A 15160-nucleotide genomic window follows, 5' to 3' on the forward strand; every position below is an offset into this window, starting at 1 on the left:
CGTGTATATATCAAAGTGGAAGGAGAATATTCAAAGGTTTTTAAGTTCTGCTCCAGAAAGGAGCACTACCACCAAATTCAATCGAAGTCAAGCTTGTTTCCATGTCAACGCAAAAAAAATATTTTATTCAGAAATCCCAAACTACCCAAAGTCACCAGTAAACCACCAGATTTATGTTTGTGCCAAGTTTGGTGAAAAAATAGTGAATGGTATAAAATTCTGCTTGGGAAAAGACAAATGTGCACAGAAGGACGCATTGGAGGATTCCATTTTAATACTCCCGCAAAACGTGTTGTGGGGGATAAAAAAATACATTTTATTAACAGTCAAGAATGGGGGATCTCTACACTGTGACTTACCCGTTCCTAGTTGCTGTGGTCTCACACTGGACCCTGATGCCATGTGACCAGTAATATGACTGAGGTTGCCTGGCAACACGGTGGGAGTGGGTGCCGTGTCCTTGCTGCCATCACCTCCAACACTCTGCTTCTGGAAACAGGTGTTGATAGAGTATCCCTTGAACCCCATTGCATGCTGCCCGATACTACCTGCTTGTGGCGGGATGTTCCCCGCAGGGAGGCCTACTTGCATACTTGGTCTAACGATGGAGAATGGCTGTTGGGTTGAAGGGCCTGGTGTAGCATGTGACTGAACACCGGCAATTTGCACGACCTGATTGACAGGCCTGATGGCTGCTGCTGCCTGCTGGTGAAGCTGGGGGTAGTAGGTTCCATACTGTGGCGAGGTGGCAGTACTGTGCCCACCACCAGACCCGCTTGCTTGCTGCTGAAAGTTCACAGGTTGGGCCATGTTTATTGCTATGCTAGGGTTTGGTATGTTGTTACCTTGACTAGGGGGTGTAGTGGGTCTAATTGTGGAGCCAGTTGGCCCAGTAAAGCTGAAGCCCAGCTGAGGAGTAGTGGAGGATACACTATAGAACACTGGGGATTGGGCCTGTTGCCCGTAGCTGCTCTGCTGCTGCTGTTGCTGGCTATAGGGGCTGTATTGTATAGAGTATGAGGGAACATTACTGTCCTGGTGAGGACCCGTGAACACTCCAGTCTGTGACACATTACTAGATGCTGACATGTCTGCATTTTGAGAAGCACTCTGTTGTACCACAACATTTGGATAGTTTGTTGTTGGGTAACCTTGAACATAGGCCTGTGAGTACTGTCCTATATGGGGCACACTTGCTGGATGTGGCTGTGGCTGACTATCCATAGAACTCTGACTCTGCATCTGATATGGCACCTGATACGTGTAGCGCACTGGTTGGCCTGTCACACCTTGTGGCCCAGGGTAGTATGTAGGCTGTAACACACAGATGGTAGATAAGTCTTATTTGCTTTTAAGGCCATATGACCCATAATTTAAATACAGGAGATGTACATATACATAAAGGTCAAAATTTCTGGTTGATCTTGATCATAAACTGGGCATTTAAAAATCAGTTTCAGATACTGAACATATTGGACATATAAGTTTTATGTTTGTTGTTTAAAACCACGTTCAGCAATATTCCAGCAGTCTGTAAATGATCAAGTGTGTACCAGACAAGCCAGTGATTTACTATCTATGCAGCCGAGACATAACGACTTGTATCTTCTAAGTAAGCCTGACCACCACCTAATCCTGTTAGTCACTTACACCAAGATGATTATAGGCATTAACAACTGCCATTGAATTTCAGTTATATTTCTAGTGTAATGAGAGACTGAGATATGACGTGGATACACTGGAAAATGAAGCACAAAGTCTGCTATGTTGAGAGGTATAAACTTAAATAAATCCAGATGACATGTCAGGGATCACAGATCTACAGAGAATAGTTCTTCTCACAATGTCCAAGAACTCATTTCTTAGAAACATATGAAATGGATAGATGATAAATTTTCATTCAAGTTGTCAATGTGTGTCCCTCATCTTACAGATATAGAGGCTGAAACAGAATGACAACATAATACTCAATGGACAAACGATGATGACATCTAAGGGAGATAAACTTGTGGATTTTACCTTTTAACTCTTAAAGATTTACCTAAAGGATGACATAAAATAGCAGAAAGGATTGCCACTGGGTGGTGGAAGAACATTCAGAAGTCAAAACAATTCCTGCAATATGAGCACTGGAATTGGACAACTCAAAGATCACATTAAAGGCACAATGTCACACATTTTTGACAATATTTTGGCCTATATTTTATATATTGGGGGCATATGCACTCACTTTAGCTTCCTATAAGTTGTGCGTAGGATATTCGTAAAGCGCATTCCAAGGGACATAACTCTATGGGGTTCGTTTGACATAATATTCGGCCAGTAGAGGGCACAAGAGTTGATCTAATGCAACGTTGCATTTATTCATTTGAACTTTTTAATTAAATATTGTAATCTAAAAACGTAATTTTGGGGGAAATAAATTATATGGTAGCTTCCCTGAGGGCTGATAGTTAGTATTATTGAGAGAGATGCATTTGATTTTGAGAGATGCATTTGTATTTGGCTGCCAACCTCCCTTTGTTTATGTTTGGATGAGAAAGCCAATTATTATAAGTGCCATCGGCTCCCTAAAAATGTTAATGCAGATTTATGCTGATTTAAAAATTGACACAAGTTGACATGTAAATCCTGGAAATCCGTGGAAAATTCTCATGTCTGATTATATCAAATCAGTAATGGTCTGGTGCATGTTTGTATTTTATGTAAATCTGCAATATGCTTGTGTGCATTTTCAGTATACCAGTAAACTGAAAAGAATGAGTGAGTGAACGAGTTTTAGTTTTACGCCGCTTTCAGCAATATTCCAGCAATATCACCGCAGGGGAACACCACAAATGGGCTTCACACTTTGTACCCATGTGGGGAATCGAACCTGGGTCTTCAGTGTGACGAGCGAATGCTTTAACCACTAGGCTACCCCACCGCCCCAAAACTGAAAAGAAACACACATTGCAATAACATAATGGTTGGAGCTCAGATATGCCTGTGGTAAATGCAACAAGACAAAGTGGTTATTGCAAGCAGATCTTGTATCACTACATTCTAGACACAAAGTGAGTTACCTGTATATACGGAGGTTGGGATTGGTAGGGTTGTTGGGTGCTCATCATGATGTGTGAGCCCTGCTGGGTGTGTGGGGCGGGTCCACGCTGCTGCAGGGATTCTATTATGTCTGTTGACATATGCATGTTTGAAAACTGATGTATTGTGTCTTGATCCTGGAAAGAAGAAATGTGCAAGGTTAGTGTCTAGAACAGTCTGAGGATGCACCTTTGGTTCTAAACTATTAATATCACAGCATGGACATCGACCCAACACTCCAGGATGCCTGCCTCAACATATCTGTCATGTCAGTTCCCAATTCAAATCTTTATGCATAACATTTAAGGAGTAGGTTTTCACAGCAAAAGTCCTAGGCTAAGGGTGATAAATGTATGCTCCCGAAAACAGTGAAAAGTAAGAAAGAGAGGTTCTAATCTGCTGCTTTTTTAAATAATAAAAAAATTAGATTCAAAACAACTGTCAACTTACAACATGGGTACATACACTAGAATATTGTGTTGGTAGACTATTTGGGAATGATGTTGATGAAGGTGTTGATGGATGTGCTGATGACCCTGCACTAGGTAGCCAGGGTGGTGGCTGGGCTGGATCGTACCGATACAAGGACCCGTCAGGATTCACATGGGGTTGTACTGAAACATGAAATCATGGAAGCATTTACTACAATATTTCTTTAGGTAAATGAACACTGATATCACTCTTTAAAAACACTTATTAATTTATCAAATGCAAAAAAACACTTAGCTTTGTAATAAACATAAAAAAAATACTCAAAAATCACACACAAATAACATATTAATAACTCAAAAAAAAAGTCAATAAAATAATCACAATCAAATAAACAAACTCAAAAAAGACATTCGGCAACAGTAATCACTTCAAGTACATCATAAAAGACAACCAATCCATTTCAAATTAGCCTAACAAGCACTATCATCCAAGAAACAGGCACATGTATCTACATTATGAAAATCCACACTCTTGTATGAAAGCATGCGCAAACACAAAATTACATAGTAATTCAGTACATAGTATGTGAACTATCAGTGACATTTAGAAAGCTTGCGATTACAGGTGATAGTTCCAATATACATGAAGCTACAACTGATGCAGTAACTTAATGATCAGTTGAAACTAGAACATTACAAGAGGTAATGTAAACTGAAATAATCTCACAGGTCTATGCCAAAACCTGGCAGTGATAGAAATTCAGAGGGGGTCTTTGAAGTTTTCTGCTTCAGTATTTAAGCTCTATTCCACAAAGCAATCATTGTCTCAAATAGGGCAATGTTGAAGTATGATCTTTTGATTGTCTTAGCGCTAAGATCGTTTTGTAGATCAGGAGTCTGAATTACTCTATTTTCATTTCCTAATTTCCATCACTGCCTAAGCTGCATCTTCAAATATGGAACATAAGACATATTTCTGCATGAATGTGTGAGCAGCCAATGACCAGGACAGGCAAACAGTGAATGATGTCAGATGTTCATGGTTGTAGCACATTCTTTATTCATCATTATGATGAACATTACGTTCATAAGGACGAAGGTGAGAGATGCTCCACATGTAACTGTTCAGACAATGCAGGAAAGTATCATATCATGGAGCACATTCTTTCTGAGGGAAACCGAAACCATATTTAGGCTATTAGTTCACTTTTATTACAGCAGGATTCAGTGAGAGTACACAATGCATGTATCTACGTACAAATTAAGATCAAGTGTTAACATAAAACAAACTTCTCTACCCTGAAAATAACCACAAATTGTCAAAACATGTTTCTTTAGTACTACTTAGAAAACATTTGACATAGGATAAAAATGATTAACATGATTACTTTCACAGTAACATAAATAGCAAATACAGGCATTTGAAATTATAGACATGTCCCATCAACGAGTCCCATAAACCATCTGAAACATTCCACTATGTTTGGCAGCTTGATGGGCATATACCTGAGAGATCACAGAAAAGAAATCAAAATGTACAAAGACAGTTATAAGGAGCGAAAAGATGGAAAAGGGATTCATGCTTGTTAAAACAGACAAATCCCACCCACATGTTTGTGGGTTGATTATCATACTTCCAGGCGGGATGTTGGTAGGGTCCATCGCTACCAGGAAGGCATATTGGGAACTTGGGCCTGGTCCACCACCACCTGAACAAAGTAAAGGAGCTGCTGTCAAATATTTCGATACTCTACTCAAGTCATAGAATCACTTGATGAGGTCATTGACCCAGTGGGTAGAAGCGATACAGTTAACATATCACTGCAGTTTGCAATGTAGGACAAAGTTTTTCAGACTCAAGTCCTCATCCTTGCACATCTTTTCACATTGAAAATCTGAGAAGATGAAAATCAGTAAGCATGATGGTGAGACATATTTCATATGTATGATTTTTCTGGGAGGCATAAAGGACCGATTCAGAGATTACACTAACCTGTGTAAATAATTCAGTGAGGATGATTTTACTTGTCAGATGGTAATTTGTACATTTCAGATTATGTCTTATGACATTAACAACCTCACTCATTAATGAGGCTGTAAACCAAATAAAGACAGTCCCATCAATATATGTCATCACTGTCAACATCCAGAAACATTTATGCAACATGGTTTCTTCATATCTCATTATATTTCTTTATCATGGAAACATCCTGATGACTACATCTATGTCCAAGGCAGGTCGAAATCTATCTATCTGATGTTTGAAGTCATCTATACTGTAATCCATGTTTGCAGTTCAGTTGGCACAATATTTATCTCAACCTCGCACATTAAATACCTCATGGAACAAATTACTACTATCTGGGATTCCAGGGCTAAAATGACTTCAACTTTATTCCAAGTGAGTGGTGATGATGGCGGGGGAAAACAAAGGGTTCTTATTCCTGGAATCAAATGCTGCAATAGCTTGTTGTAATGGTCATAGCAGAGAAAAGAGTTCTGATACTGGTGAAAGATGCTTTATTGAGGTGGAGAAAGGGTTCTTGTATTAAACCCAAGCACGTGCTGATGGTAGAGAATATAAGAGTGTAGATAATGATGGCCTTAACCCTGGTTGGTGGTGAAGGCAACAAGAAATGTTATAATACTGCCTAAAAACCTCATCACATGAATTCAGTAAATAGGTGTCCTCCATATACAATGATGACTTGTTAACTAGGCATCATGAAGGAAATTTGGACTTCACGTTGATGCTGGTTTGTCCTTGAAGCTATAAGTCCTGATGTGAGCAGCTGGGAGATTCCTCACACAGTCACATGAATCTTGTAGGTCCCAGGTGTGACATATGAGACAGATGAGTGAACATCACAGGCACACCATAACACTGCAGAATGACATCAAGGTGTATCACAAGAAAATCCTCTCGCTTGTACAAGTTAAAGGTGATCTTTTCAGCCTCACGCTAGATACCCTCAAATCATCCGAAATCTGTTCTTGTCCTTGTTCCTAATTGAGCTGGCTCTGATCCTGTAGAATGTCCCACCATGTTACTCCAACAGTCTGTGACTTTAGCCACAAGTCCATTAAAATACTGTTCGGTCAAACAATCTCAGTCAATAACAGGCCATATAAGAAAATATTCCAAACATGGTGAAAAAAGGGCCTCTTACCTCACCCTAGTTGTGAACAAACTGTTTTCTCACCTGAGGTGTTTGGTGTTGCATATATTTGAAAAAGAAAATGCTGCCTTACCTGAGGTGTGCGGTGATGGTACAGGGCCAGTGGAACTGCTGCGGGGAGAGGGGCGAGTGATCCGACTGGCTGCCTGGCGGGGACGTTGGCACAGGGTATGGACGACCAGACCCGCAGTCAAAGCTACCCGATGTGCCACTGCTTACTGAATCTGGTTGGAGAGGACATTTTTCAACAAAAACAATATGAGGTGTTCATGGTAGTACAAAGTGAGGTTACAACAAAAACTGAAATAGCACACATCAAATCTTTCTTCTTCAAGAACAGACATCCCCTGTTGGGATTCTTGTGAAGAACAGGTCAAAATTAAAATATAAACCAAGTGATCGTCACAGTGACTGTGTTGATTGCTCACATCAGTCACTGGTTTGTCTGGCCTGATTTGATAACAACATTGAAAAATATAGAAAAAACAGATATGGAATATATCACTTCAAATCTGTATGTCAAACATTGATTTTTGTATTGTAACTTGATGTATGATGAGGGCAATGATGAACTGGTGGATCACACCACTCCTTGCAACTGATATGATCAACATGAATTTGTATGCCTTTACTATGACAAGCGGTTACTGTTTTACTATACCTGCTTTGGAGAAGCTTGATGAGCCATGGCTTTTCACCAGTGGATGTCCTGGCATGCCCCCGTAGCTGTTGGCTTTCTGTATGCTCAGTCGAGACTGTTTACCCGTGTTTTCACATGACCCATACCCACTGGAGTCTGTACTTGGCTGACGTGAACCAAGGTCTTCCTTGCTGCTCACAAGGCTGGATTTACCCGATCGACTATTACTAAAATATCATAAACCATCTTGCATAATTCCTTGTTAAATTAAACTAAATCTCTGGTTATAACTGGAAATAAATCTTAAATCTTGCAGTGTGAAAATGTAAAATTTGAAAAGAGATACTTAAGTACGTAAGATCACTATGCAAGCTGATGCAATGGAGAGATATCACATGACTGAGACACATACCTCACTAATGGAGCACAAGACAGGTAATCTTCAGAACCACCCTGTTGGAGGAAAACACAACATTAAAGTCCTTGATTGAAAACATCCACTGTTAACAATTTGAATACAGAATAAAGAAAGAAAACAATATATAAGGTTGATAAAACAAAAATGAGTCACTACTGAGAACAAGTGAGGAATTTTAATGTCAAGAGTAAATGAGAAAGTCACAAGTGGGCTATTTGTCATGACACTACTTGTTTTGTTTGTTGTTTAGCCAGGCCCTCAGCAACATTGCAGTTACATTCCAGTCCGTAAATAATCGAGTGATCATGAGGATCAATCTATGCAATTGGGAGACAATGACAGATGTCAACCAAGTCAGAGAGGCTGACCACCCGATCTTGTTAGTCACCTCTTTCGACAAGCATTGGTTGATATTGGTACTTGTACATGTATACTCATCAAGAAGGAAAAACACATCGCCATCTGAACATATACTGTATTCAACGATTTAGCCCCATAGGTGCCGAGGTAAATAAAATCTAAAAAGGCCCTGATTAGGATACCTGTAGATGGTAGATGGAATGGGTGATTTGCGGGTGGGAGCGCTAAATAGGAACAGGCTAAAAATTACACAATACAGTCAATGAACAGGTATCACCACACATCACAAACGCTGACACACTTCCACGATCACGCTCACCTCCATGACCTATACTGACTGTATTTTCATGTGCATAGTGAGCACTTGCACTTCTCTGTAGAAAAGGGTGTGCATCATATACACAATGATGAATTCTCATAGTTTTTACATTATGATCAGGCAGGACCATGTGCACAGAACATCGGAATTACCTTGCCTTGAAATGGACTTTATTTGACAGAAAATGGGTGCATTCATCATAGATGCCATACTTTGACCAGCTTAAAGTCTTACTCATTGCAATTTGACTGTAATATGCCATCAAAGATTTTGTAATCGCTGAACACAGGAACGCCTGACAGGACTAGTAAAAAAAATTCACATGTAAAAAATATCTAATCAGCTTTACCGAAGTGCTGTGCAAAATATTAATATTTTATGTATCTTTACTGGGTTTGTATTGACATGACCTGAATTCGCTGAAGGTATACAATATAGTCTTTCGTCTGCGCATGATTTACTTGGGATGATTTTTTTCCTCCAAAACATTGAGTCACTTAACTATGGGTGTTGTGTACTACACACATGGCTGTGCATATTCGGTGAATTGAACCCTATCCCTTCATGAATTCAATTCGTTATTTGTGATAACTAGAATTTTTAACACAGATATCACCAAAATCTATAAATATAAATCTTCCAAAGTATAGTCATATGCCCCAACGATGGAACATTAAGCACTGTGTATTTTTCTATGTATTCCACTGTTCCCAACTGTGGCTTTACAGAGTGACATAATGTTCGCAGTGTTTGAAACTAAGCAATGAGCCTTTTCATAATCCTCATATAAAAATTCATCAAGGGATTCCTTAGATTTTTTTTTTATTTACTAATGCAGTTCATATTTTATCTTCAGTCACAGAACACAAAGTCTACCTCTCCATTCTTGAATATCCTAGCTTTGGCTTCTTCATAGCTCTTCTGTCTTTCTTCCAGCGATTTGGCACGGTTACTACCAAATAAGTGCTTTTCTAAACCCTTACTCTGAAAAAAATGAAGATCATACAATGTATAAAAGCCAAATGGAATGAAGTACAAAAATAATGAATTTATATTTAACTAATTAAATACATATCAGTATGCATTGCAAACATGTCACTAGAAACATCACAAAATACAATACTACATATTTCACGAAGGAAAACCAATACAAGTTCTATGGATAGTAAACTTCTTTATTGCAATGAATACAACGTTTCGGTGTATGTATGATATCAAGTGTTGCACCGATAGTTGCATTCATTGCAATAAAGAAGTTGACTATCCATAGAACTTGGTTTTCCTTCATCTTCAAAACATCTAATATGCCTCTCAAAGAAGTTACATATTTCACATCTGTCATATTCATCCTAGTTAAAACTTTCTCAAAAGAAATGCACTAGATTTCAAATGAAGGTATGATCCCTTCATGGCTGAGAAATAAATGTATTTTGTCTATACATATATATTGTTTCTATTTTGGCATCAAGTACTGTAAACGTATTATATATCGCGCAGGTTTTATTTTCGCGCAAAATATTTTACCGCAAAAATTTATACACAGCGAATAAACCTTTCATTCATTCACTCTACCCCCAGCTCGCCTCTGAGTTGTTACCATAACACATCAAGTTTGAAGACAGAAATCTACAGGAATCTTAAAATGACGACTGATAGTAGCATAAAGAATCACACTTAACTGTCGCTGTAATGGATTTCCCAAATCATGTCCTCACATGTTCTATTTTGACCAGTCGTAGTGACAGATAGTTTGATACAAAACGGATTACCATGAAACGACTCGGAAAGAAATAATACAGCAGTATTTTATTTATTCATTAAGATTTTATTTATATTTATTCCTGCATATCATGAAATGAAATCACAAAGTCTGGAAGTCCAGGTGTCTTGGGGGTAGGGGCTTTCTTTAACCACATTCGCAATGCCATCGTCAGATCGTCATAATTCGGAACATAAGACTGATGTGTTTTTCATCTCTTTATATAGTATACTAGTACCATCACGATATCTCACTTCCTAAGTACTTAATACTTCCGCGAGTAAACGTATTACTGCATATATCGTGCAGGTAGGGATTTCCTGTGAGTAAGCAATACACGCCACCTGACAGGTTAAGCCACTCTGGTTGTTTCATTGCTATTAGTGGCGGCCTAAGAGACAGATGGCAGTTCCGGCAATTACTGATTGCGCGAATAATTGACCGTGCGATGTAGTCTAAACTGTCAATTCCGCAAAATTTGCACCAAGCGAAAAAAGTACGTTTACAGTACTTCAGTTTCGTTTGAAAACATTGCAAGTGTTTAGCCTAAGTAAAATCAGAGGACTACAATACTACTAACACATAATCTAATACTTACTTCTTTTTCATCTAAACTTGGTGCTTTCCTAGGTAATATTTTCTTTTTAGTACCCATATCCCCACCCTTCTGTATATGGTCTTCAAAACAAAAATCAGGTCTGAAAATAAGTAAAAAGATGTTAAGAACAGGAGAAGTGATCACATAATTAACTGACAAAGATGGTTGGCTTGATTTATGCTTCAAACTTGGAAAGCAAACAAAGCAAGAGAATGTATCATTACAATTTTTAAGAACATTCCAAATATTCTGAAGTTCTCCTTGACAAATGACATGGTGGCCACTTCAGAAATCAATCCCAAGCCCTCAGCATGACAAAACAAATGTATTAATCACTAGGCCACCAGTCGAATCCATTCAAAAATAATGACAGAACGTTTCAGAACAACAGAACTCCAGAATGAAGGTGCAATCATAATTCTCCAGAAAGATGAGAAAAGTATAAAAACAGCTTTACAAACTAAACGCATAGATACTAAACTGTTACAATGAACAAATTTAAGTGCAACATCAAACACACCACTCTTGATTTGTGATTGACCATCTTCTGCATTACTGGATATTGATGCTGACAGAGATTGTAGTCCAATTTTTAACAAACGATATCCTTATCATTACTGTGATAAAGATTCTGCAGGTTTTCTTAATAATCTGGTAACAATATATAACGTAAGCAGACACAACTGAATAGCACACAATCTTTAACATTGCAAAGAAAGTGCATCTTCAAGACAAATAATGTTTACAATAATATAAACAATCAAATATACTAAGCAGCAAAAGAAACGTCAGTTTGGAATTTTCCTTCGCATAAACGGACAACTGTAAACTCATTTAATGTTTTGATTGTATATATTTGACATCTCCAACTTTACCTGAACAAAGACATTCTTTCCCAAACTCAGAATGGAACCCAGGAAATGGTTTCAAAAACACAACCTGATCTCGGAGATGGTACGGTGTTCTCCATGTTTTTCATGCAACTCATGCTGCACGTGCTGTTCACAAGGACCAGCCCTATAAAATGCACCCCAAACCTGGTTGAAACATTCATATAACAACGTCAGCAGGATGCCGCAACTCACGACAGCTGAGAGGAACCAGGCACTAGGAAGACTTGAAGCTGGCCACACTGCACAAGCCGTTGCCAATCACTTCCAGGTCAACGTTCGGACCATCTACAGGATGCAGCAACGTTTCCGGGTCACCAACACCACAAATGATAGCCTCCGTATTAGCAGACCAAGGGTGACCACAAGACGACAAGACTGCCATGTTGTGCCACAGCATGTTCAGAATCCCTTCATGCAGGCATCCGAAAAAGCACGACAGACAGTGGGAACACCCGGAAGACCAATCAGTACTGATACAGTACGCTGACGTCTTAACAGCGGGAACCTCAATTGCCGTAGATCTTACCGTGGGACCTATCCTCACCCTTCAGCATTGGCATGAACGTCTACAGTTTGCCATACAACACCAAAACTGGCGATACAGGCAATAGAGAACTGTTCTGTTCACAGATGAGAGTCAGTACTGCGTATCAACTGCAGATGGCATAACAAGAATATGGCGAGAATGTGGCCAGCGTTACTCAGACCAATGTGTTATGGAAGGAGAATCATGGGGAGGTGCAAGCATCATGGTATGGGGTGGAATATGCCTGAACCAGAGAGTGGGTCCTGTGGTGTTCCAAAACCTTGGTTCAAGGAGAGGAGGCGGCATCACAGCGGTGCGCTACATCGACTCAAGCTCTCAGACCCTACGTCATACCACATTTAGCACGTCACCGGGACAACATTTTCCAGCATGATAACGCCCGAGCCCATACTGCCAGAGCTACACGGGACTTCCTACAGCAGAACGGAGTCAACATTATGCAGTGGCCAGCCCTTAGTTCTTAGTTTAAACCCAGTTGGACATCTTTGGGATGAAATTCAGAGTAGACTGAAAAATGTCATACCAAGGCCAAACACACCCAATATATTGTGCCAGGCCTTTATCAGAGTGTGGTTCCAGGTGCCAATGGCCTTCATCAATCGATTGGTGCACTCCATGCATAGACGCTGTGCTGCAGTTATTGCCGCTCGTGGTGGTCACACTAGACACTGAAGTCAAGAGTCTGAATGGACAGCAAACGTTCACATAATGTCTTGAAATTGTGTTGAGTTATTCATTGATGTGTCAAGATATTGTACACAAAAAATGTTTTTGATCCGCTTATTATGTCCATTTCTGTAATGATTTGATTACAGTGCCTATCTAATTTTGAATTCGTACTGACGGGTTTTTTTGCTGCTGAGTATATATGCACCTACTTAAACAAGTACCAAAGATATATTAGATAAATATTAAATGCAATACTTACATCCTTGTGATTTTGGTTTTACTGACTATTACAGCTTTGCCACTCTGGTCAACATTGTGGTCCAGGCCGAAGAACGCCGCAATTCGATGAACCAGCATACGATCATACGACGACATCTCAGCAAACTGGAGAAACTGATGTCTGCAGAAATGATTGCATGAACATAAGCACAAAACTTTAATTGGAAAATGTTGGTTATACAGTAAATGTTTAAAGTCACAGTGCCTAAATGAAGTTCATTATTATCTATCTGACATTTTGTCTGAAGCAATAGATAATGGCACATTCAGATTTATGAGGTTTTTCGTGTACAATTTACAGCCACTGAAAACCTCCCAAAGCACTGCCAATAATATTCTTGCCCACATGTTAAGATTTGTTATAATTGCTACGGTTAACTCACACACACAGACACACAGACACATGCTGAGATGCGCACAGGTTCATATACAAAGAGGCAGTCGCACACACACACACATGCACACACAGCAATACTTACTTTGGTTCTTTGACAAATTTCTTGAGATCTCTAGCTAACTGTAAAATCATTTTCTTATCTTTCACAGATTTATTTAAAGTCCTTTTTATAAATTCTTCTAGATCAATCCCAGTGGAGTCTTTGTACTGTGTATCTAAACTGGATTCTGCAAGAAAACATGATAGGCGTGGAAATACCATCGATCAATATTCATACATGTGTCCAGACATCCGGCTTTACAAACTGCAGTAGATGGTCATCATTATGACATCACAGATCTGTCATATTGTTTTTCATAACAATTTGAAGCCCAACACTAAGTGATTGGGTGTTGTCAGCAATATCTCAGCCTCAACAGCATACAGAATCTGGAGCAGACGGCCTAATGACTGCCAGAATCAATCCAGGCAGTCAGTCTGTGATAAGAGCCAAACAGCCACATCACAGCTAAGTTGATCATCAATGTACCAGCTATGATCACCTGCAATAGTCACACAGTCAGACCAGTGCCATACTTTGATCTCCTTGTCAATATACATATATATATATGACTTGAATCTGTTTTTATGTGTTAAAGTGCTTGCTGTCAAAGACATATTGGCATAATTTCAACATCCCCTACCTCTAGATAAACTTGATGAGGTTCCTGCCTCTGAGCTCTGAGATCCACTTTTCTCTAACCTTCTCTCACTCTTTGTCTGAAAGTTGAAACAATTCAGACAGTAAGTAGAACTGACTTTTCAAACAGTTTCAATTATTGCTTTTGACTGTATGGCATAGCACATCATATTCTGAAAGAAAAACTATCAATGCCATTCTCCGGAAAAAGAGGGTAAATAGAAGTCACCAGGTTACAGGGAGTTTTGAGCATCATAGCAATATCACCAGGGTCTACTAACTGATCCTATTATACCTAAGTAGACAGTTCTTGTTCAGGTGGATTACTTACAGGACATAGTGAAACAGAGGTAATACTGGTGACTGTGTCATTAACAGCATTCACTAACTCAAGCAGACTGCACACACTGAATTTTTATACGTGTACATAAACTGTTACCAAGCAATAAATGCACTTAGTTAGGCAGTATTCTCAAAGGGCAACACATCCCTGCACTATTCTCATAGTGACCGATTCAATGTCCTTATAAACCTCCATTGACCAGCAGGATGCTGAAAATACTTGGATCTCTTGCATTCAATAATACCCACAGAAGAATTGTCCAAGGCATCAAAAGAAATTCCCTACATTTTCACTGAACATTCAAGGCTTCTTGACCATTATCTCAGCCTATATCTGTACTGCTCAAAAATATTTGTGGGGGCAGTCTAAGCATGGTGCTGGCAACAAACTGGAGGCGTGAGGATAATTTGAAACAAGAAGCATCGTCATCATCTTAAGGCTAACCTGACCTTTCGTCTCTTTCAAAGAAAAGGTTAAACGTCATTAACCTTATGAAGCTTACACATTCTGGACACAAGGAAGTGACAACTAGATTTAAAATAATGTCGAAATCCTCACATCAGAC

General features: G+C 39.2%; 1 protein-coding gene across 1 annotated transcript in view; it reads right to left on the reverse strand.

Moving 5' to 3' along the window:
- LOC124281353 (cAMP-regulated phosphoprotein 21-like) overlaps positions 1 to 15160 on the reverse strand; it is a 68691-nt gene that overhangs the window by 6877 nt on the left and 46654 nt on the right. Inside the window, exons 5-16 of the mRNA XM_046717388.1 lie at positions 14257 to 14332; positions 13656 to 13800; positions 13157 to 13297; positions 10789 to 10888; positions 9308 to 9415; positions 7747 to 7787; positions 7356 to 7561; positions 6768 to 6918; positions 5126 to 5265; positions 3535 to 3698; positions 3066 to 3221; positions 360 to 1314 (exon numbers count right to left, since the gene is read on the reverse strand). Of these exons, the coding sequence (XP_046573344.1) occupies positions 360 to 1314; positions 3066 to 3221; positions 3535 to 3698; positions 5126 to 5265; positions 6768 to 6918; positions 7356 to 7561; positions 7747 to 7787; positions 9308 to 9415; positions 10789 to 10888; positions 13157 to 13297; positions 13656 to 13800; positions 14257 to 14332 (2383 nt within the window). The remainder of the gene's footprint in view (positions 1 to 359; positions 1315 to 3065; positions 3222 to 3534; positions 3699 to 5125; positions 5266 to 6767; positions 6919 to 7355; positions 7562 to 7746; positions 7788 to 9307; positions 9416 to 10788; positions 10889 to 13156; positions 13298 to 13655; positions 13801 to 14256; positions 14333 to 15160) is intronic.

Source organism: Haliotis rubra, unplaced genomic scaffold (genome assembly GCF_003918875.1).
Source record: "Haliotis rubra isolate DU_JTF1 unplaced genomic scaffold, ASM391887v1 Scf283, whole genome shotgun sequence".
In the NCBI taxonomy this organism is placed as follows: Eukaryota; Metazoa; Mollusca; class Gastropoda; order Lepetellida; family Haliotidae; genus Haliotis; species Haliotis rubra.